The sequence below is a fragment of the Botrytis byssoidea genome, assembly GCF_014898295.1.
Source record: "Botrytis byssoidea strain MUCL 94 chromosome Unknown BBYS_032, whole genome shotgun sequence".
Classification (NCBI taxonomy): domain Eukaryota; kingdom Fungi; phylum Ascomycota; class Leotiomycetes; order Helotiales; family Sclerotiniaceae; genus Botrytis; species Botrytis byssoidea.
In genome coordinates, this window is record NW_024065873.1 from 232,563 (window position 1) to 255,746 (window position 23,184).

General features: G+C 42.5%; 9 protein-coding genes across 9 annotated transcripts; 4 read left to right on the forward strand and 5 right to left on the reverse strand.

The window, feature by feature from the left end:
- The first annotated feature begins 1,501 nt into the window (after positions 1 to 1,501).
- EAE97_010990 (uncharacterized protein) lies at positions 1,502 to 3,321 on the forward strand. Its single transcript, XM_038881505.1, has 2 exons — positions 1,502 to 1,793; positions 1,876 to 3,321. The coding sequence occupies exons 1-2, from the start codon at positions 1,551 to 1,553 to the stop codon at positions 3,175 to 3,177; spliced, it is 1,545 nt and encodes a 514-aa protein (XP_038727664.1). The 5' UTR covers positions 1,502 to 1,550; the 3' UTR covers positions 3,178 to 3,321.
- Positions 3,322 to 6,267: 2,946 nt separating this feature from the next.
- Positions 6,268 to 7,065, reverse strand: EAE97_010991 (uncharacterized protein; the record flags this gene model as incomplete). The annotated part of the gene is made up of 2 exons (XM_038881506.1): positions 6,268 to 6,925; positions 6,983 to 7,065. 2 exons carry the CDS (start codon positions 7,063 to 7,065, stop codon positions 6,268 to 6,270), a joined length of 741 nt encoding a protein of 246 aa, XP_038727665.1.
- Positions 7,066 to 9,858: 2,793 nt separating this feature from the next.
- Positions 9,859 to 10,056, forward strand: EAE97_010992 (uncharacterized protein; the record flags this gene model as incomplete). The annotated part of the gene is made up of 1 exon (XM_038881507.1): positions 9,859 to 10,056. One exon carries the CDS (start codon positions 9,859 to 9,861, stop codon positions 10,054 to 10,056), a length of 198 nt encoding a protein of 65 aa, XP_038727666.1.
- A 1,754-nt stretch (positions 10,057 to 11,810) lies between these two features.
- On the forward strand, positions 11,811 to 12,714 carry EAE97_010993 (uncharacterized protein; the record flags this gene model as incomplete). The annotated part of the gene is made up of 4 exons (XM_038881508.1): positions 11,811 to 11,859; positions 11,929 to 12,298; positions 12,457 to 12,481; positions 12,541 to 12,714. 4 exons carry the CDS (start codon positions 11,811 to 11,813, stop codon positions 12,712 to 12,714), a joined length of 618 nt encoding a protein of 205 aa, XP_038727667.1.
- A 321-nt stretch (positions 12,715 to 13,035) lies between these two features.
- Positions 13,036 to 13,423, reverse strand: EAE97_010994 (uncharacterized protein; the record flags this gene model as incomplete). Its single annotated transcript, XM_038881509.1, has 3 exons — positions 13,036 to 13,175; positions 13,269 to 13,324; positions 13,350 to 13,423. 3 exons carry the CDS (start codon positions 13,421 to 13,423, stop codon positions 13,036 to 13,038), a joined length of 270 nt encoding a protein of 89 aa, XP_038727668.1.
- Positions 13,424 to 13,849: 426 nt separating this feature from the next.
- On the reverse strand, positions 13,850 to 14,185 carry EAE97_010995 (uncharacterized protein; the record flags this gene model as incomplete). The annotated part of the gene is made up of 1 exon (XM_038881510.1): positions 13,850 to 14,185. The coding sequence occupies one exon, from the start codon at positions 14,183 to 14,185 to the stop codon at positions 13,850 to 13,852; it is 336 nt and encodes a 111-aa protein (XP_038727669.1).
- Positions 14,186 to 15,771: 1,586 nt separating this feature from the next.
- EAE97_010996 (uncharacterized protein) lies at positions 15,772 to 17,371 on the reverse strand (the record flags this gene model as incomplete). Its single annotated transcript, XM_038881511.1, has 2 exons — positions 15,772 to 15,804; positions 15,857 to 17,371. The coding sequence occupies 2 exons, from the start codon at positions 17,369 to 17,371 to the stop codon at positions 15,772 to 15,774; spliced, it is 1,548 nt and encodes a 515-aa protein (XP_038727670.1).
- Positions 17,372 to 19,264: 1,893 nt separating this feature from the next.
- EAE97_010997 (uncharacterized protein) lies at positions 19,265 to 20,991 on the forward strand. The gene is made up of 2 exons (XM_038881512.1): positions 19,265 to 19,582; positions 19,640 to 20,991. Exons 1-2 carry the CDS (start codon positions 19,511 to 19,513, stop codon positions 20,747 to 20,749), a joined length of 1,182 nt encoding a protein of 393 aa, XP_038727671.1. The 5' UTR covers positions 19,265 to 19,510; the 3' UTR covers positions 20,750 to 20,991.
- A 476-nt stretch (positions 20,992 to 21,467) lies between these two features.
- On the reverse strand, positions 21,468 to 22,615 carry EAE97_010998 (uncharacterized protein; the record flags this gene model as incomplete). The annotated part of the gene is made up of 2 exons (XM_038881513.1): positions 21,468 to 22,177; positions 22,231 to 22,615. 2 exons carry the CDS (start codon positions 22,613 to 22,615, stop codon positions 21,468 to 21,470), a joined length of 1,095 nt encoding a protein of 364 aa, XP_038727672.1.
- Between the last annotated feature and the right edge of the window lie 569 nt (positions 22,616 to 23,184).

The following is a 23,184-nucleotide window of genomic DNA, read 5'->3' on the forward strand; positions in this document are numbered from 1 at the left end:
ACTTCGGTGAGGGCATGCAGCGCTTCCCGAAGGTAGGTGATAGCCACTCTGTGAAGGTTATTCTGCGCTTCGTAAAGGACGTTCACCACTCTGTAGTATGACACCCACCACAAAAGGGTATGGACGCTCATCAAAATGTGACTTATCTTTATAACAGACGAGGCGGTATGAAGAAGAAAGAAAAGAAAATGGAAGTCGTGAGCGGAATCCGAGTTTTTATAGTCATTTTGAGGACGCTAATTTAGAAGATTTTCAGAAGAAGCCACGGGATTGGATTGCATTCACTCTAGTACATCAGACTCTTAGAACATATTGCTCAACTCATTATTGGCTAAGAAAGACTCGGAGAAGTACCTCTACTGGTACTGTTGTTCTCTATTGAAGCCTCGTCATTCTTTTATGACACATCATTTACTTTCAGCAAAGGAACAATTCTGTGGGTTGTTTGGCATAACAAGAGCGTAATTTCAAAGAATCACTTCATGAAATGGACCAGTGAAACAGAGGTTATCGCATATATTCTACTCGCTACGATCTATACAGAGCATGTAAATTGGTGGAGTGGGATAGGACTGTGATAACCTAAGGTCTGATTCAAACACAAAATTTATGGATTTTCATCATAGACTTATCTGATGCATAGCAATATTGAATGATGGCAGATCCATTCGGATATAACGACACACTCTGAAACTCAATATGAGAGTTTGTTATCACATTACAAAGAGTTCTTTTGCGTCAAAGCCCAAGAGCTTATGTTAGTTTACAGGCTAAAGAATCTTCACAGGATAGCATTGAATCCAAGCATAATCAGGGTAAGCTCAGAATCCTTGAACTGGCTATTGGGCTTCTGAGATAGCCCATAGCATTGCCGTTCAGAGTGTGAAAGTTGACTTCAAAAGTCCTGGATCATGATTACTCATGTAGCCAAAATCAATAAATATACTGCGTTTTTCCTCCTGCAATTCGCCATCTGTCTGTCTGTTTGCTTTAAATTTTAGGGTTCGATGTATCTTAATTACATGCATGCTATCTAAGGGGTCAGGCTAAGGAGTAACGACTTTTCCTTGTATATCATGCTCCCGCTGTCCTACTGTAGAAATGTCTCCTTTCAATAAAGATCAACGTCATTCAATCGAACAAAATTTTCTCCCCAAAAACCTACAGAAAGAGTCATAGAAATAACATAAGAATTTGAAAACAGTTGATGCGGCGATGGAGATTATGATTGCCGAGGACACTCAGGGGGTCTAGAACACAATATGTTAACAATATCAATTGGAAATAATCGGGAATTGTTCGCCTGGCTTGTGATTCAATTAATCAATCCTATTGGTCGTCTAGTGTTCCATATTGGTTCACCTGAAAGTAGGTACGTCATCCACATACACCGCGCACGGCCCCGTCCATGCAGTATTCCATTTGCACATGTCAAAAAAGCAAAAGCAAAGCTCTTTTCTAAGTACAATAAATAATTCTTCTCTTCCTCTTTCTTCATCGATTAATACAACTTCCACTCCTTCTCTTTCGAAAAACGTCGAATTCAGAAGATGGAGTTAACATATCCCATATTTCATCCCTTCCTCTTTCTTTACCGAGTATGGCAATTCTTTCTCGCCAAACTCCTTTCTCCTTCACCACCGGTTGAGGGTCAAAAACTTGGAAGACCCAAGATTGCAATTATTGGTGCCGGATTGACGGGTGTTTCTGCTGCTTCTCACTGTGTTGGTCATGGATTTGATGTGCAGATTTTTGAGGCTGGTCCCAGAAGTCAATTGGGTGGTATATGGAGTGTAAGTCTGCCATTTCTTCCTTGCATATTGGGCACATGAAACCCCAGAAGCGAAGGGAATCAATGCTAATACGATACATTAGAGAGTTAACAGCACATCTGGTCTACAAATCCATTCGTTAATGTATCGATTTCATCCCTCCATTCAATGGAAAGGTGGTTATCCAAATCAGCAGCAAATTGTATCGCAAATTACCGAACTCTGGAAACGTTATGGTCTAGAGGAGAAAACAAAATTCGATACTAAAGTCGAGAAAGTATACCAAGACGACAAAGGAAGATGGATAATCAACAATACATCAGAAGGACGATTCGAAGGTATCATTGCAGCTGTTGGTACTTGCGGAGAGGCAAAGATTCCACATATCCCTGGGATGGATAAATTCAAGGGAGAGATATATCATTCAAGTGATCTCACGGGTAAAGATGCAAAGGGAAAGAAAATTATCGTCATTGGAGGTGGTGCAAGTGCAGTCGAGGCACTAGAATTCGCAACCCACGAAGAAGCGGCTGAGACGACAATTTTGGCCAGGAGTGATAAATGGATCATCCCTCGAAACGCTGTCGTAGACATGCTACTCGCTTTGAATATTTTTGGGCAGGAAACTTTCTTGAGCTGGATTCCAGAGATGCTACTGAAGAAGTTCTTTTACAGAGACTTGGAAGATCTTGCTCCAGCCGATAAAGGAATTTTTACAGGTACTCCTATGGTCAATTCGGACGTGATGGATAAAATCCGCGAAGGAAAAGCAGAATGGCTACGGGGCGATATCAAGGGGTTCACTGAAGATGGAATCAATTTCAATCTCCGAGCAAAAGGTGTTCCTCCTGGTGGCCCTGGAAAGACAAAGCTCGTGAAAGGCGATATTGTTGTAATGGCAACTGGATTCGAGCGACCATCTCTTGATTTCCTCCCACCCGACACATTCCAAGATCCTTACACACCACCAAATTGGTATCTTCAAACCTTCCCTCCCACACACCCTTCCGTCTGTTGCAACAACTGCACTTATGTCAATGCCATCGGTGCAGTAGGCAACTGGCACATAGGTATTTACACACGTATCCTCCTTATGTTCCTATCGGATCCCCTTACAAGGCCAAGACCTTTCTGGATGGAACGCTGGATTGATATGACCAGAATTTTGAAAAGGTTCAGCCCAACAGGTGCATTTGATTTCTTTACATATCTGGAATTAGTATGGTGGTTCACGTTTTGCATTGCAATCAATCCCTTCAGGTGGAAGTGGGCTATCTTTGTATTTACTGGGCTTGGAAGGGGATTACCGAGGAGAGTTGTGGAGGCGGAGGATAAATTGAGAGCATCGTTGGGATGGAGAAATGGACATGGTGATGAGAATTATGATAAGGGAAGCAGTTTTTGAGAGAGGAGGTGATTTATTACTTCAGACGATTCAGTGTATCCAATTTGGATCGCGGTCCGTGAATCATAGCTTTTTGTATAACGCCATATGTAGAAATCGTTTAGAACCCCCAGATAATACTTATGAGTTTGAAAATTGGCACAAGATCATGATAACGATACATTTGTGGGCAGTATATACAGGGTCGGTAACTTTTGCATGGCGAACGATTACTTTATAAATGGATCAGTAGGTAATTACCTGGTGGCGTAACATCCGAACAATATAAACACAATTCAAGATTACAAAATTCCATAATCCAACCCCAAGAAATACCCAGATACCAAGAGAAATTAAAATGTTTTGTTGCATATCTCATATGTCCTCGGCTACACTCAAATCCCACAGTTATCCCGCTCGCCAAGGGTGTACGAGAGCTAAGGGTGGATCGGCTAAGCGGTGACTTCGCCTGTGGCTCAAGAGTGTTCGTAAACTTTATGATGGAAAGCAAACAAAAAGGGAAACAAGAGTTGCCAAGGGGAAAGCACAGGATTTGTTGCGTATCTGGAGGTTTCTGGGCTGGATTAGTAATTCTTGTAGTTAGGATTTGGTTCACTTACCAAGGGATAAGGTATTTGGGTGTGCGGAGGGAATGTGTCTGTTTGTGTGCTTGTTTGTATGGTTGGTTGTATGATTGGCTGAATTTCTTGGTGGTAGAGAGGAATGTTTGGGTTGTGATGGACATCAGACATTGAATGTCGGAGAGTGGTGGGCCATGGTCAGTTTGACTCAATGAGCTTGTTTGTTTGTTCGTTTTACTTGTTTTTCGAGAGAAGTATACATGTGTATGTATTTTGGGGCACTTGATAGATGGAGATTGTCGAGGGGAGGTAGTGAATATTGGATATATAGAAGACTAAATGTATGTGAGTGAGAGTAGATTCCAATGGTTAAAGTATACTGCATGGAGCAGTGGGAGTTTGGATTTCGATATATTCTTCATGTGATAATCGGCTTTGAACATTAACTCCTGAGTGAGCAGTGGCTACATGTATCTAAATCCGTTCACTCCGACTCCCCCTCTCCTGCCTTTCACTGTGTGTGCCCGTCTTGGGTGTGATGCGAGGACTCTGGATCTGCTTCTCATAGTGATCATTGAGTACTTAGGTATATCCAGCATCTATGCTAGAAGAGAAGTTCGATGCAATTTGGAATTACTTCAATATTTTCGCAATGTGCGGATGATAGTGTTCTCTAGACAGCTTGCTACTGAACGTCTGAAACAGAGTCCTTGAAAAGATGGGTCTTACCCTCGGAAACGCAATAATTCCGGAAAGCCTGGATCAAAGAAGAGAACCTTTCCAAGGGCCACATTTATATCCTGAAGATCGACAGAACACTTGTTAGATTTACAAACCTTTCATTCTACAGATAAAACTGACATGGTTGAAATGTACACAGCTTCGAATAGAGTGAGCATTCAATAGTTCAAACTACAATCCAATGATACAAGCTTGTGAATATTTAAAAGTAATTAAAAATTGAACAATTGTTTGATATTCTAGTTAAATTTAAGATATCAAATGACTTGAATGTTCCAATTAGTTTCGAGATTTGATAATCTTCATTGTTGGACTGCAATCTGGACTATTTGATACCTTGGCTCAGCCTTCGAAGGGTGATTTTAAGCTGTCCGAGAGAACTTGTAGTATGAATCAGAGCCGCTTCAGGCTCCCAAAATAAAACACATGTTAAATGTGATGAGCTGACCAACTATGATCTTTGCTTTTCCGTATGATGCGTGGGAACGAAGGAGAGGAAAGGAAGTGATAATGTGAGATTAAGAAGTGATCGATCAGCTTGTGTTCTACTTAGTTCATTTGATAATCATCTGTCTTTGCAGGGCAACCAAATAACCTCCTCATATCATCCCAAGTCGCAGCAAAACAGAGACAGAAATGAAGAGCGAAAGTACAGACAAGCCCAAGCGAGACCACGTGATCAACATCCCCTCCCCAAAACCTTCACTACAACCACCATAAAGCATCACAACGGCCTCAAAACTCGAGACCGAAGGGCAAAAGAGATACTTTTGGCGGTGCTGGGAATCGAACCCAGATTGAAGCGGGGATTGTAGAGCTTGTAATAGCTCATCTTCGTGAAGACCCTTTAGAGGAGAAACCACAACACCACGTGCTACCATTACACCACACCACCATTTTATATAAGCCCACTCGTCACCAACCGGCTTGATGAAACAAGATCGGCTGAGTGATGATATGAGGGTTAGAAGGAACTCGTTATGATTGGACGGTGTTATGTGAATATATATTATTGCTCACATAATGGTGGATAGGTAAATACATAGTGTCATGATTAAGCGGAGTATTGTGGGGGCCGGTAGGGCTACGGGAAATGACAGGACGGTTCGGAATTCGGAATAATTTCTAGATTGCTGGGATATTCTTTCCCGAAATTTGCACGGGCAAGATGATGTGATAATCTGGATTGCGTTCTGCTTTTTGCTTGGCGTGGATTGCATATGCAGGTACGTGTACGATCTTTCTTTTTTGGAGAAATGAAAAACGTTGAGGATTGAGGATTAAATATTGGGGAGGACATGTAACTGGTGGTATTTTGATATGACTTGATTGTGTTGGAAAAAATTCAACAAGTTGGTAACGAACTGGAAAACTCAGTCTTTTCTCAAAGGTTTTACTAGGGATTACTCTAGATATTGTGTTTCTACTACACGTTCTACAAATATGGACATGATCATCAGGTCTCACAATTCAGAGTTAACATTCATGGTTGGGAACGTACTAGAGAACCTTGATGAGATCATATATGGGCTGGTTTCGTAATGACATTTGAAACAAAAGAATTCTAGAATATGACATTTTCACATTATAAATCAATTTCGATCAGGACCAAAAGCGTGATGAGGTAGTAATTCATGATCATGGGGAAAAGTCATTTATATTTGTAAAAAAAACGGCTATCGTAAGATAGAACAAGAAGTGAACGTCTACTCTGTCATCCATCAAGGTGAAACAAACTCTATCGCAACCAATTATCAAACTCACGAAAACTCCTCTCCAGTCCGCACACTTAAGACTGGTAAATACATTGAGAGTAGTATGGGTTCTGGACCTGGCAGTGGGTACCCTCAACACAGGTGGTGGATCCGGTATAACCAATTCCTCCACATTGGTAGTAAGCAGCGATAGTGCTGCCGGTTGGGTAGGCAACACCGCCAGTTCCTGAAGCAAAGCCAGTAGAAGCAATAGTTGAAGAAGTGCCAGTTGACAAAGTTGTTGGGTATGGTGGAAGGGAGTTGGCTGAGGTCTTGGAAGATGGAGCAACGAATGTTGAAGAGGAGTCCACATCGGCACTCTTCAAGGTTGTTGGTACAACAGCGGCAGTGGTAGATGCCGAGGCGGAGGCTTCTGAAGTAGATGTTGCGGATACTGGGGTCACAGTGACAACGACAGTCTCAGAAAGGTGGTTTGTAATGGTGGTTGTGTATAAGACAGTGCTTGGCGTGGCAAGGTCAGAGCTGACTGCTGGTGCGGAGGTGACGACAGAAGCTTCGGAGCTTGTTGCTGCGGCGGAAGTTGCTACTGCAGAAGATGACTTGGTCTTGCAAGGCTTCTTGGATGAGGTGTGGTGGTGGGATGGCTTTTTGGTTGGGCCAGCGAAACCAGATGAAGCTCCAGTTCCAGATGGGAAGATTGGCTGCGATTCATTGAAGGCTCGGACTTGGTAACTATTTCGACAATTAGCAAATTGTAGGGATTAGATATAAAAGGCATGTTGTACTTACTGGCCACCAGGACGATAGATGTTTGTTGCCATAACAGATTGGCCGAGCGCGAAGCTGGCGAGGATAACGGCGTTGCACTTCATTTTTGTTGAGGTAGGATTGTCGAAATCTTTAATTTTTTGTTTTGTACAGAGGATCTGGCCTACTAGTGTATTCTTGATGTATAAGAAGAACGTAAGAGATGGCACAGCCAAGGGATTGTGTTAAGAGCAGATCTTTGAAGAAAGAGAGACTGAAGGTGAGATACTTCGAAAGCTGGTAAAGAGGGAAGAAATCAATTGAAAATCACGGAGACGAAGAAGTATTTGAACAGCAACAAAATGATAGTGGATGATTCCAGATCATTTGAAATGTGTGGGTCGATTCAACAACCGCCCCTCCATAATTTAAGGTACATTGATCTGGTGGATCAGGAAGCTTGACTGAAAGCTCGGGACATATTTCAGCACTTGCTATCAACCAATCGCAATGTATTGGAGATATATGTAAAAAGAAAACTGGCTGGCTGTTTTCTTTCTTTTCCCCTGGCAAGATTGTAGCTGTAGCCAGCCGCGTTCACCAATCTCACCGCCGCTGAAGTGTTTCATTGATAATTAATCGTATAAGATTGACTTCATTTGTACTATAATGTTACCAATCTCTTTGGAAAAACAGCAAGACATGTGTTATCAATCCCTCAGGGGAAAAACCAGGGAGTTTACTGGTAGAAATATATGAAAATCATCTCATGTTCGATTAGGGTGGATTGGCACAGGTTGGGAAAACTTTCGCTCTAGATTTCTTAATGACATTCAAGGATACATGCGTCACTGCTAGTCCCAAATAGGTTAAACCTCATCGTTTAATATAGTGGATTTGATTAACGACGTTTCGAATTGACGATTTATAAAGTAGGCCGAAATATTTCATTCGAAATGTTCCAACCAGATATCAAGATTATGACGACAAGATACGCAGGATACACCATCAATACTCTTTCTTTAGAATCTCACTTGGTTAAACTTCAGAGGCGCGCTTACTTGCATTCAACAATATCGATTCTGTGATACCGCATCTTAATCTAGACAGTCGAGCCGCCTTCGACGCCAAAAGATCGTGTGCAGGCTGACAGCTTCCTTGGCCACCGAGTCAACAACACCATCGCTATCACAATCATAACCACCATCGAAAAGTTTCCTGAGATCGGATCATCATTCTGTGATTGTGATATGCGAAGAATAAGCGGTTGCTTCGGATGTCCGGTTCTTATCAGTCCAATCATTCCATCAAATGTTTCCACGGATTGGGGAAGGACAACCTTGTTGACCCCCTATCATTACAGAAGCAAGGATTCTGACAGTGGTAGACCTTACCACACCAATATAAATATCCCTGACTTGGTAAAAATCTCGAACCAGAAACTTCAGCCAAGTAAGCAAGGTTTTGTCAAGTTGTCTCTTTGATACAAGATCATCACTGGAAAAAATCTTTGATTATTCAAACTTATAATACGAGAAGTTGAATAGAACCACATTTTGTTGCCGGGCTTCTCATTTCGATTTGATTGTTGAACACAACATAAATTGCTCTCGTGGCTGTTCGATACTCATTGGATCCCAAATGCCAAGGCTTCGAGACATAATAATGATTTGTACCATGGCTATCTGACAGCGGAGAATTTTCTGGAACTGAGCTCTCACCGTTAGTTCTTCTTGAGGTATGTACATATTGCGGGAATTTGCTCAAACGAGATCGACAAGCTAAAAAAAACTCCGTCCGATGTTTCCCCCATTCAGCCCACAATGATGAAAGACTGGCGGAGTGCTCCATCCTTCAAGATCAGGGGAGGTTAACGAACGAGTCGTCGCTCCAAATGTCCACTCCTCTATTGTCCATCACTAACCTTAGTTCTGCTTGTTTGAGTTCATACTTTATCAGATTGCTTCGACGACTATGAGCATTTTCATAGTGACATTCCTCGGTAGACCCCTTGATTCGTTATCCCGTCCATGCAATATGCTTCTATTCAAATCATTGAGACTTCAGAGAAATTGATTCAACGTACATACCTTCCATTTGACTTGTCACATCGCTGCATTCAACATGGGAAAGCCATTGGCCAAAGTTCGAAATCGCAACAGCCCCTTCATTACATAACAATCAGACAATCAGAAAATTTGTCATCTCATTCAATCAACGCATAGATTGCGTTCACACGCCGAAAGCTTTTCTTCTGGTGACAGCTTTCGCAATAATCCGGGAGAAGTGGGAACAAGGCAAATTCAAGCAGAATTGCACGAGATGGTGTCGCTAATATCGTTCTTTTCAGTCAGGATTTCCGAGAATTTCTGTCCCCATGCACAACGTCCGGTGCTTTTGAAATATCTATTCGACACATAATCTCAGGATCGGAGTTGTTGGTTTGACGGAGTCTCTGTTGAAAGGCCTTAACATTGGCCTACATAAAAAAAGACATTGCCTTTTGGGCTTGAAACCTTGCCTTGAATGGTTACAGCCGTCTTTTATCACACATGACACCATTCTATGTTTCTTTTTATACATGTTAATCGCTATGCTAGGCTGCAATTTATTGGTACCGGAGCGCTGGGTACTGTTCTACGGAGAAGTGCCAGCATACGGTCTATTTTTCAATTCTTCTTGGAAGAAATTCTTGCCCGGAAGAGTTCTAGAGCAACCCAAACCGCCGTAAATACGACCTTATCTGCGAATAAATTTTGAATACGGCGTTCTTTTCTGGTATAAGTATATGCCATAAGTAGCACAAGATCTTGATTGACTACACTTATCTCAATCAGGCTCAAGGATCACAGCACTACACTCTATTCTGAATTCCATATATCCTCGAAACTTTTACCTGTTCGATAACACTAGTCGATATGACACGTAAGAAGGCAGACTCCAAAGCTTCCACTCATGCAATTCATGTCCCTTCCGATACAGAGTCATCGGAAAGCGATACCTCGTTTGTGGCTAGAGATAACAAGACCGGTAAAGAGTTGCTGAAAATGAGTCGGAAATTTACAGGTCAACTTGCTCCGCGTCGTCAGAAAGATCCCATTCTCTCCAAGAAGTGATTACTCCTAGAATATGATCGTTTGCTTTCGGGATCTCTGGACGACATTCGGTCTAAAGGGTGGTGTTTAATAGCGCGAACTAGTGATTTTAGCAATATTTTTCTGTTATCATCAATAAAAAAATACGTCTCTTCTTTGCCTAATTTTCTTTGGTTTGTGAACTCTTCGCACACACGGTATGGACTGGCATTCTTGATTTTCAAAGATCTTCGAAGGAGACTTCCGTATCTGAGAACTTTCCTGCATTTGCGATAAGTTTCCGGTTTGTATTAGTATTTCACAGTGTCTTGTGCTATACTAACTGCTAGGTAACTTACACTCGAGCTTCGAAGTTTGCCGGCGTCATAACACATATTATGTTACTAATCAAGGGCTCTGCAAACTTTATTTAGTCCTCCACTCCATATATGAAACACGTTTGGGCTCTTCTTGGACATTGTTCATTGCCAGATGACGGAGGGAAAGCACCAATTATTCATACGCAAGTGGAGATAAAGACCCTGCCTACACTATCGTGGCTATTTTACTTCTCTGAAAAGACATAAGAAGTGTATCACCTTGGATGAGAATAACTTTCTCGGGACATGTATAGACATTGATTAATTCCACCCACCTGTAACCCAATCGTTCTTTAATTTCAAATTGCTTTCTCCGATTTGCATAGTATCCGACATTATTACCCTATCTAATTTTATATGTGAACTTTGATCATTTCCTACTTTTCAGTACGCACCCTCCATTTGAATGACTGTTATCATTTCCATTGTTCTTTTAACAGGCAGCTTATCTTAATCCGATGTCATCAATCAAGTTGGGCTTACTCCAATATTGTCATCACGTATCTGAATTACTGTTGTTAAATCTTAATATCCATAGTATCAATTCACAGCTGGCGCCAAAAGATTGCTACCTCCAGGGATTAATTCAGAAGTAAGTGACCCTCTCCTTACAACTGTAATATCGTCCTCTTTGACAAGTAAGACATCTCCTTTCTTGGTTACTTTCATAGTTAAAGAAGAGTCTTTTGTTGTATCTAGCCAATCGGCCGGGAAGAAGGAATGGCGTGCGAAACGATTTGTTCTAGCAGAACTCTTGTCGGTAGCACATACCCACTGACTGCCATGTAAGAAGATCAGGTTTTCTAAGTGTTCTATACCTACACAAGTTGTACCGATCAAAACTTTAACATTCTTGCTTAACACACAGTAAGAAGGGATTGGAACTGCAGCTTTCGACTTGGGTGTGAAGTCAGAGGTGCTCCAGATCACTTATTTGACTTTGAATTGCTCTGGTTCGACTCGATAAATGTCGTCATATCAGGCGGAATACAATGCTATTTGTATAGCAGTGGGGTTTGCACAGGATAAGGTGGATTTCAACAGTAGCATCCCCTCGTCGTGATACCTTGCCAATGTTCTCCAAGTACAAACTCTGGCAATTTACTAACAGATGTAGGGTTGCCTCGGTCGATCGGAGTTCCAAGAGATTGTCATGCCCAAAGTTTTCAATCATCAATGTTACATTTTAGCAAGAGGCAAAGGAAGTATAGGGCATGATATTGGGGCTGGAATTTCAAAGCCATCTTTTGGAACGATTTCGCATCAGTAAATCATGTAGCGACAATTGACGCTATCCATTCATATTGTGACTGCCGAATGCTTCAACTGCGTCAAATCTCTCCACAAACGTTTGCTCCTCGATTATACTTACTACGAATACGAAGACCAAAAATTCTACTGAGGCATTCAACAACAATGTCTAATGCAAACGCAACTACACCACGAATCTTCATCGCTCGACACGGTAAGTTGACGTTTACACTTTCTAATGGAAAATGAATAGCCCAGTTCTAATATTCCCATTACATCCAAGGTGAAACAGAATGGACCATCAACGGCCGCTGCACTGGCAAGGCTGAAATTCCCCTCACCGCAAACGGAATCGCTCATGTTCAAGGCACGGGCGAAGTCCTCGTCGGTGCTGGCAAACTCATCGACCCTTCCAAACTAACACATGTTTTTACTTCACCTCGTAAACGGGCTGTTGATACGTTATCGATGGTGCTCGGGCCTGCATATAAAGATCGACTTGATCAAGAGAACAAAATCACCACCACAGAGGACATCGTAGAGGGGGATTATGGGGATAATGAATGCTTGAAACTGGATGAGTTTATAGAAAGCAGACTTAAGAGAGACCTACCAAAATGGGATATCTGGACTCAAGGCTGTGAGGGCGGAGAGTGAGCAAAATCTGTCGTGCGCATGTTGGTGTGCTGATTGGTTTTCGCATAGAGATTAACATTTGGTGCTTGATCCAGATCGGGAGAAGAAGTACACGCGCGTCTGGATAGACTCATCGACCGGATTTATGAGCTGCAGAGTCCTCATGTAGAAAAAGTGGCGAGCCTGCTGATGTTTTGATAGTAAGATTGGATGTCTCGTTGAACTTTTGTTTTGATGTGGCTAATTACCTTTTGAACAGGTTGCTCACGGTCACATCTTACGGGCGTTCACGAAGAGATGGTTTCGCTATGCTATGGACTTTCCCTTCCAGATGATGATGGAGCCGGGAGCGATTGGTATCATGAGTCATGTACAACACAATATTAAGGAGCCGGCTATTTTAGCTGGCGTGGGATTTCCTTTATCTAAGTAGGTTGATTTTATCAGAATGTTTGCAAGACAGGAGGATGCGACTGATGGATATATTAATACAAGGACATATGCTATTACTTCTGATGACTTTATACGAGTTTCGACTACCATTCAGTAAAAATGGAGTGACATGACGTGTAACGTTCCAAGCACTGCATTACAGGGTAAAAAAAAGCGTCAAACTATAAGCCCCTTGTAACCCATTACTTTATTGCCGTTCAAGTGATATTGCTCTAGTGTAGCTAGCCCCATCTCCAACTAATACTGCCCATGTAAGAAGAGAGTCTTCGTCCGCCTTCGTTGAGTCTCTTTTTCGACACTTTTATACATACACATATGAGCAGACATTATGGGGATAATCTGGTCTTCTCAGTGCTAGAGTTGTGCGTTTTCTGACCACAAACAACCAAACTGACTTCCTTGGTGTGGCCGCCTGCTCCAAGTCTCCAGACGACAATTTACCTGAAGGATTTTCTAGCTATGAGAAATTGATCTATCTACATGTGCTCTTCGAAACAAAGTGAAGGGACTGAGGAGATAAGCTATCTTACATACTTGATAAACCACAGGCTTCTGTGTTCTTTCGATCGCGGAGTGAGATGAATCTCAACCTTGAAGGTCTAGAAAAAGGATTACCATGGGTCTAAAGCATCATATGTACCAGTGATCCCTTCATCTTTGAAACTAAACGGAGAAACTCTTCGTGACATTGGGATTGAGGTATTCCGCCATCCACCACTTTTGAGCCACAGACATCAAGTCTAATGTCAGATATTGACAAAGTGAACACCTAATTTCGATAACGGTATGTTTTTTGTTTTACCAGTAAAGAGTTAAACAGAGAAGAACAGTGTTCATTATTGTATGCTACACTAATGCATTATCTCCTCCATAGCCATAGACCGAGACCACAGTTGATCATTTTCATTAAAAACCGATCGCCGATGCAAGATGTGTTTTTTTCCTTCCTCAATGATATCAATTTAGCTCGAGCCTGCAAAACCCACATCTCCTTATTGCGATTCATCGCTTCAACTCCAAATATCATGATTTTTCAACCCCATCACTCCCAGCAATGCTCCTTCGATATATCCATCACTCATCCTTCGTTCCGTACACACTCCCCGGATATCCTCTCACTTCTTCCCTCCCTCACCCCCCTCGTAACTATATCCCAACGCCTCTGCTCCAGCATCATTGTCCCAATCCTCCTTCTTCAATCCCTCTTCCACATGCAATCTCTTAAGGTCCTGATGATTCCAACTTTGACGTCTGTCAAGATTGGGTTTCCAGGTCTCGACTGAAGATGGCAGGGTTTCGCCGCCAGAATTGCGACGTCCGTCAGGGATGGATACTTCGATGATCTCGGCAAGGTGAGAGGCGGTAGAGCCGGAGGTGGGTTTGGAATGGTGGGGGAGAGAAGCTTCGTCGCTGTGACTGGGCTTAGATTGCTGGGATGCGATTGATGTCATGTTGTTTTGTTTGAGGTTGGTTTTGAGGTTGAAGGTGTTGAAGTTATTGAATGGGTCAGTAGATAGGCAGAGTATAGATTTGTTTGCGATTTTTCAATCGAGAGACTGATCAATGAGTATATGGTTGAAGGAGGTAATAGCTTCGTTCACTATTGATTGATTGCAAGAGGGTGATTGAACCTGAGCAATGGCAGGATAGCTTTGTTTGTGATGATTTGATTTTTTGAATGACGTCAATAGTTGTAGAAGATATGCTATGAAAATACGGAAACTACGATGAGCTTTTGAGCTTTTGGTTTTTTCGTGCTTGTAATTGTAAAAGTGTTAAATGGTGGATAGAAATAGAAATCAATTGTCAGTTATCCAGTCGTATATAAATACCCCTCCAAGAATCATTCGACCGAGGATTTAAAATCACGAGAAAGGTCAATTAGCAACACCGTCATCTAGCATACCATCATTGATCATACCATAAATTAGCATCCCACCAATTAGCATGCCACCACTTAGTATACCCGTTTCCTATTCACATATAGACATCCAATCAGTAAGCCAGTAAGCCAGTAGATATCAATACAACCTCACCAAGCAAGAACGATGATAAATAGTAATGACGATCTCCAGTTCTCAACAGTAAAATAAGCTTCCTACTGTTGATCTTACCCCTCTTCCCCAAGCTATCCTTCAAATCCAATCAATATTCATTCATTCACCAATAAAGAAATCCTTTGACCTGATGGGAAAACGGACTTCCCTCATACATTGGCGCATAAGCGGTATGACATGTTCTCTTTCTGACATCTCCCTTTCTCAAAACATGTGTTTCCAGAAAACAAGCTTCACATCTATCCACGTCAGGATTGTCTCGAGATTGAATCGAAGTCCGGGTTCAATTGGAGGCACGTGTACTAGCTCAATGCGGGGTCGCTTAACCTTAATTATGGGGATCTAATCGATAACATTTTTATTTTCTTATCGCCACTTTAAACCACTCGCTGCCCAGTGCACCCAACAACAACAACAACAACAGCAACCTTGCGACTTCCTCAATATTTTATGTTTGTTTTCCCTTTCACTCGTTGTCGCAAACCGGATCATTACATCAATATCTTCTACTTCTCTATGTCTTATCAGATATCAATATTTTAGTACTCAATATACTTGCGCCATTCACTTGCAACAACGGAACGGATTTCATAAATGCTTTTTTGATGTTTTAATACATGATAACCTCGTCTGAAACTCTTCAAAGTTACTCTTACCTCTCGATGCGCTGACTGTACAAGACCGTCTCGAGAAATATGCAACCAGCAGAATATAAACGCGAAATGATTAACTGACGCCTCGCTATGCAAATAAAAGGGTATGGGGACCGGAACATCGCCTGATATCTATCATCCATCCATCATCGTATACAAACAGTTTTTTTTCTCATTATGCAATCCAACCATACCGGGACACGATCATCATGAATGTCGTTTATGTTACAGTTTGCGAATCGATGTTGAAGTTATGAAGCCTTTACATCCTATGACAATTCGATTCTTTCCTTGAGCCAATCCTCAAGTCGTCGTATTTAAGCACATCTATGGAGTTCTTGGACGCTTCCAATAATATTGCTGCGAAAAGGTTAGATAAGAGGAAATTGATCAATTCATGGGTGAGTATTACCTTGTGCTGCTTTCTACAGTTTCTCAGACTAGGTTTCCTTAATCCTTCTTGGACTGTCTCCTTTCTTGACTGATCGGTATCTTCGTCTGGGATATAGTAATATTCACTCTCAAGTGGCTTTCCCGCAGCGTCCTTGCCCTCTCGATGGATCTCGCCGATGAATGATGTTCTGTTCAGCATCTTGCGAAGATCGTCCTTTGTGAGGCCCTTGTTCTCCTTCTTTGAAGGACTAATACCTCTGAGATTGGATGGAAGGTTTCTGAGGATAGTTGACAATGGCATGGATTGAAGACGAGAATAGGCGAGTTGATTGGCTACATGGTTAATGACAGGAGTGATAGCACCTTCATCAGTGGATGTAGAGCTCGATCGCTTTTCAATAGATGTCTTAGATTTGTGCCCATCACGACCACGACCTTCTGGGGCATGTCCAGCTGTGAACTTTGCCATTCTCGAGGATAAATTTGCACCAAATGGACCGAAGGAGTGAACAATGGGATCATTTTCTTCATCAGGGTCTTCATCTGGCTCACTCAACTCACTCTCTTGACTAGCTGGGAATGATGCACTGAATGATGTTGCAGCGACTGTTGGTGAGTATACTGGCTCAGGATCTTTAGGCTCAATTGCTGGAGCTGGCTCTGATTTGTCTTCATATACTTGGATAAAGGTCTTTTCTGCATCATCAGCAAAGAGGTTGGCTAGATTGGCAGAGGAAAGGGTTTGGCGAGCAGGTGTTGGTGATACTGGTGACGAATGATGTTCAACACGACGGATTGGACTTGAATGAATAATGTCACCCTGAGCAGTAACGGCAGTAACTTTACCCCTAGGAGAACTATCTTCACTCCACGAAGGAACCTCTGTTGGAGCAGCGGAGTCAAGATTATCACCTTGTGGCCAAGCAACCAGAACCCGTGCATCCTGAACATCCAACATAATTTCAGCGTTTTCAGTTTCCGAGGTGAAACTATCTCCCTTTGCCAACTCCCATGTTCGACCTTGACAATGTAACTTTACTCCGTTCCATCCACAACAGATAATCTCAATCTTATTCGACTCAAGAGGAACCGTAGCAGCAATATATCTAGCTTTGATATGGACACGAGAGATGAGACGATTGGCGGACAATTGATAGTGGGAGGAATTGCTTGATCTACCCATGAGAAGAGAATCTCCATCTTCAGGTAGGGTGATTGTTGGCACAGCTGAAAGGGGAGCCCTCTCAACAGAGGATCGACTTCGATGGAGACCGGCTCGAGCGTGTACCCCTGGAGGAGGGGAGGATGAAAGAATACCAGTTGCGGAGGTAGGAATTGGTGTTGGATACTTAGTGTAAGCTGATTCGAATGCAGATGGTGACGTACGAACTCTCTTGTTGTTACGTCCTGGCAGACTTGGAGAGGAAGAAGGAAGTGGCTCGAAGGGTGGAAGTAAGGTTGGTGCTGGACGTTTTGTACCTGCCAGAGCTGGCAAGGCAGGTTGAGCATTAGCCTTACTTGGTGAAGAGTCCATCATGATAAATATCCTTTGATCACGAATGATGAAAGGTAAGAGTAATTTTCTTCAAGGTGGATATCTCAGACCGCGACCTAAACGCGGTGGGCGAGTTGAGATTCTAACGCGAGGCTCATAAGATTTTGAGAGATGCCGAGGACGGTAAAGAAGATTTTGGAAGAAGTATTTGGTAAGACAGAACTAGAAGAATTGAAAATCTACGAAATAGAATGGAAAGATTGTAGAAAGACGAGACTTAGTTTTGTATGGGCCTCCGACCAGGTCTCTGATTGAGAGATGGAGGATCGGGAAAGTTGAAGAGGAGGTTGAGAAGGTTCCCAGACCCATCGGTACCCAGACGCGACCCGCGTTGGAGTCTAAAAATGTTCATTGGCCGCTTTAAAAGATTATGAATTCTGCTATTTCTACAACCTGCATTCATTGAACTGCACATGCATTTTTCACATAGAGCTGGAGATATAGGTAATACAATTCTGAATTGAGAAAATGATGGTGAATTTATATAATGAGTTGATTGATTTATGTCAATGTGTCATTCACTTGTATGGATATGATTTAAATAATGACTTGGATGACTTTCATTTCAGTCAATTGGAAAGTATAGTACAGAGTAGATACTAGACATTCCACCTTCATAACTAGGTACCTAGGTAGGTAGGTAGGTAGGTAGGTAGGTAGGTAATACTCTAGTCCTCTATTCTAGTTCTCTACCACGTCTACCTAGTATAACTCAAGTTCAAGCAATAACTTTTACCAAAGCTTATTTTTATATCTCACTATAATCCACGTCTAATACGACTAGGTTTTTATATGTAAAACTCAAAACCTGCCAATACTCTCGAGCCTATTCATATACAAATTTATATGTATACCTAATAGGTAGGTATTTGTTTATATCTATACTAGATTTTACACCGTCCTGTCCAATAATACTCTTTCATAACTTTTTTATACTTTGCATTCTTCTCATCTCTCATCCATTCATTCCAGTTCTCGTCACCAACCACGAGTTTCCAAGGCTCAGTCAGCAAATTTTCATATCTCATCCCATCCCATCTCATCCCATCCCATCCCATCAAGCCATTTATCACACGCATCCCATACCCATATACCTTACCACTCCACCACACGCGACACAGAACCCAGTTCCTACTTCCACTTCCAGCCTCCTTTGAATATCTACTTTCGTTTCGTGCTCGTGTAATCGTGCGTGCGTGCCTTTCATACCTTGTGCTTGGTGCGTTCCCAACGCGAGGTGCAAGATTTTCCTACGCGCTGATTGACTGAAAATACTTTTGGCAGAGGGTTATGTATGGAGGATAGTTTATGTTATATATTATGTCAGATTATATATACGAGTATACACCGTACTAGACAGGTTAATGAATGTGTTTCCGAGATTTGAATCAGAGCAAGGTACTTGATGCAAATGGGGGTAGACAAGATATGTAAGGACACCTCTCTTTCTCATGACTGCAGATTTCTCATGTACTTAATTACTACCTACATACATGTCACTTGATACATGCATTTGAATCATTCGGATGGAGACCGCTGCGTAGGCTATGAATTGAGACAATTCAAAGATTGAGTTGAGTTGAAGTCGGTGTGAGCTTTTATTTTGGGCGGAGGATCATATGAATGGATAGCGGGAATTCCCAAGCTGCATATCAACTCGGGGTTTTGACAAGTTGATGTGTCTGGGATTGAATACATTTGTCATAGATATGAGTAGATTTGGTCAAATGAGACCGTACTAGGTAGGAATGAATCTATTCATATCATTCTCATAATTATTTGTCTATAGCAGCTTCATTCATAATTCCTTATCGTAAATTGTAGCCTTGCATTGACACATCTAAAAGCCTTGCGATAAGGTACGGCAAACGAGGAAAAGCACAAACGCAACTTCGAAGCCTCGTCGGAGATGTTGTAAAGAAAATTCCGACGCCAAAGAAATTTATCAAAATCAAATCGCAAAAAATCTTATCGTAAGAAGCTTGCGAGATTTGTACAATAACTTTTTTTTTTATCAACTCCAAGAAAGATTTGACATTTGCGCTTTCTGTCATTTCTTATAATCAAGAAACTGCCAATTGAAAAAGAATCTATTATACCACCTCAAAGTTCTTAATAATGGCACCTAAATCTACTACCTTGACCACAAAGGTCGAGAGTGGTTCTCCATATCAACTTAATCATGATCAGGTACATTTTGAATTTTCACTCCCAATCCAATTGACATATACTCACAAATTATGATAGGTATTGAAAGCATCCACTGCGCTCCTCAAACACATCTCTACCAGCGAGGCCGAAAAAGCCAAAAAGGGAGGGGCTCAGAATCTCCTCGCTGAAAACGACGACGACGACGCAGAATCCACACCCATCTGGCTCACTCTCACTACCAAGAAACACATCAGCGACAAGACCAAGCTCAAGCCCGCCAAAGTAACCGTCCCCCACTCCCTCAATACCTCGACCACCACAACCATCTGTCTCATCGTCGCCGATCCCCAACGCACCTACAAAGATATCGTTGCATCTGCCGCCTTCCCCGCCGAACTCTCCAAGCGCATCACCAAAGTCGTCGGCGTCGACAAACTCAAGAAGAAATACAAGCAATACGAAGCCCAGCGTAAACTCTTCGCCGAGCACGACATCTTCCTCGCCGATGATCGAGTCATCACGCTCTTGCCCAAATTGCTCGGAAAGTCCTTCTACAAATCTACCACTAAACGACCCATCCCCGTAGCCATCCAAGCCGAACGTCCTAAAACCGACGGCAAGAGAATCGCACGCGCAAAGGGCGAAGATGCACCTAAGTCCGCTGAACCTAAGAAGATTGCTGCGGAGATTGAAAAGGCTATTTCGAGCGCATTGGTTACATTGAGCAGCTCGACGAACTCGGCTATCCGTATCGGGTATGCGAGCTGGGATGCGGCGAAGCTGGCGGAGAACTTGGAGGTCGTGGTCGATACTGTGATTGAGAAGTATGTTCCTAAGAAATGGAGAGGCGTGCGTGCAATCCACGTCAAGGGTCCAGAGACCATGGCGCTCCCCATCTGGTTGGCGGATGAGTTGTGGGTAGACGAGGAAGATGTTTTGGATGAGAGCGTGGTGAGGGAGATTGAAGAGAGGGTTTCGGAGAAGAAGAACAAGAAGAGGAAGACTAGGGGTATGGACGCAAGCGAGATTGAAGGAGGCGAGGAGAAGAAACAAAAATTGTTGGAGAGCAACGATGACAAGTTAGATCAAGAGATCGCGCTACGAAAGGAAATGTTGAAGAAGCAGAAGGAGGATGCGGCGAAGGAATTGGATGCCGTTCCCGTCGTGGTGAAGAAGACTAAGAAGACCAAAAAGGTTGCTGCTTAGCTTCACTTCACTTCAGTTCCGTTCTGTTCTGTTCAGGTCAAAAATTCAACTTCTCGTTTCTCGTTTCAGGCTCGAGAACGGAGGAAAAGAAAATGGGTTTATCTTATAAGAAGGCGTTGGAGGCGCAAATGTATGTTTGTTAGTAGATTAGACTTATCGTAATGAAAGTAAATCTTGTAATGGATTGCATACCTACCTAGGTACTGGGGATTTGATGACATTTTCTGAATGGCTGTGAGGTTTCAAGTAATGTGATCGCTAGGCTAGGGGAGAAGAGAAAATGTATATATAATAATGCTTGCTTGCTGCACGCGAGCGAGGTGTCGACACGATCGATAGAGAGACGAGAGAAATAAAATTGTACACTAAGCCAGGGCAAACTACGCAGTAAAGACATGTCGTAAAATATCTAAACTTTGAGATTTTCTGCTCGTCAAATCGAATTTCAATCGAATTTCACACGATGCAAACTTCCACATATGATAAAAGCTTGGAAGCATATTTATCAATTCTGTGCATACCAAATCATTATCCTTCAAAGGACTCAATCTGCCAATCTCAATTTAGTCCGTGAGAACAAACGCCCGCATCCCATAGCCTACGCCCGGTATCTAAAACTACAAATGCTATCATTCCACTCCATAATCAACATGTTTGCAAATTCTCCCAAAATAACAAATCAATCCCATCTAGCCCAGATGGCCGTAGCCGAGCCCCTTTACAATTCCTCTTCATGTCCGGTCATCTCGGTCTGCTTCTCCCCGAATTTTTTTTCTGCGGGACCAAAGTACTCTTTAAAGGCCTTTGCTAACATCTCCTCTCCTAATGTCATATGACCCCCTGGAATGGTTTCGAAAACTAATTTCCCGGCTTCATCTAATGTCTTTAAACCGACCCAATCTTCTTTATAGATAGCTCTTTCTTTCAGTGGTGTAACTTCCGTGCCGTTGACTTCAGCCCACCATCCACTCTCTTTAGGAATGACGGTTGTATCGTCTTCAAAGACGTACATGACGAATCGTTCCAATTTTTCCATGTTTGATTTATATGTTTCATTCTTGAGAACACGCTCATTATTGATATCGGCGAGGAAATTAGAATATTCGAGGTAGGAGTCGAGATTTTCGGGATCTCTGAAGTATTGGGCGGGTATGAGACGAGATTGGACAAATGTTGACCAGGTGTTCGAACGTAAGAGGGTTTGAGCACCCCGACAGAGGAAATCGGTAGGACCACAGGCTTGGAAGGCAGAAATGCCGTTATGTTGGGAACCGAAGGTTAGGAGAGAGCGGATGGGCGGAGAATTGCAGCGGGATATGTAGCCGCGCAAGAATTGGCCTCCTTGGGAGAATCCGATTGCGTCGACGGCGGGCGCGGTAGAGAGAATAGGATGGGAGGCGAGGTCTTCGCAGACTTTTTCGATTTGAACTTGGGAAGAGAGTTAGCATCGTATTTCTAGGAGAACTAAAAGGTGTATTTACGAGTGAGATTTCCAAAGAAAGTAGCCGTCCTATCTGCAGATGCATCATCATCTACATGAATATTATAGACAAAAGTTCCAGGATGAATAGCTTCAGCTAGTTCTCCAACTTGCGCAAGACCATCCGCTTTGTAGTTATCACCGAGTCCATGCCAGATGATCAAGGGTAGTGGAGTATCATCGTCATCGCTGGATGATTTTGTGCTTTGGCGAGTCTTTCCGGATAAGGTGAGGTTGAAAATACTCGGAAGGGGACTATTTTTATCGTAGACAGAGGCATGTTCATCATGCGCGACGGGAAATTCAAGGATACTTTCAGGCAAAACGATAGCGTTGATGAGTGATGCGCTGCCGAGCAATGAGATGATTTTGGTAATGGGCGCCATGTTGAAGAGCTTTGGTGGCGGGTATAAAGGTTGGAGCTCTGAAGATAATGGTTTTGATACTAATTAGTGTAACAATTTACCTGAAGTTGTAAACTATTTGGATGTTGTGGGCCAAAGTGATGGAATGATATATATAGCAGGTAGAATCTGCTTGTTCAGCTGAGGAAGATGACCTTATTGATGTTCCAGCTGAAGTTGGGGGCTTAGTACTTGAGACCTTGATGGGCCATCCCCACAAAGCCGCTTTATAGTAGAGACCTTGAGATACAATTTTACCGATATTCTGCCGTACAGAGGAAGATAGTAAATCCGTCTTATATTTATCACTTCTATCAGTACGCAAGTTGATTGAATTATTTCGCATCAAAGTCTCGCATCGTATATTCCTTCCGATCAAACCAAAGAACGAGCTGGGGATCTTGGATTATTGAAGGAACCGCATCTTAGTGGCGATCAACGAGAACTGCACCGAAAGAAAATTTACCATCAAAATCGATTTGCGACGGAGAGCTGAATATAGAAGTTCGACTACGAAAGCATTGATTGAAGCGCGTTACTACTTGCAGTGC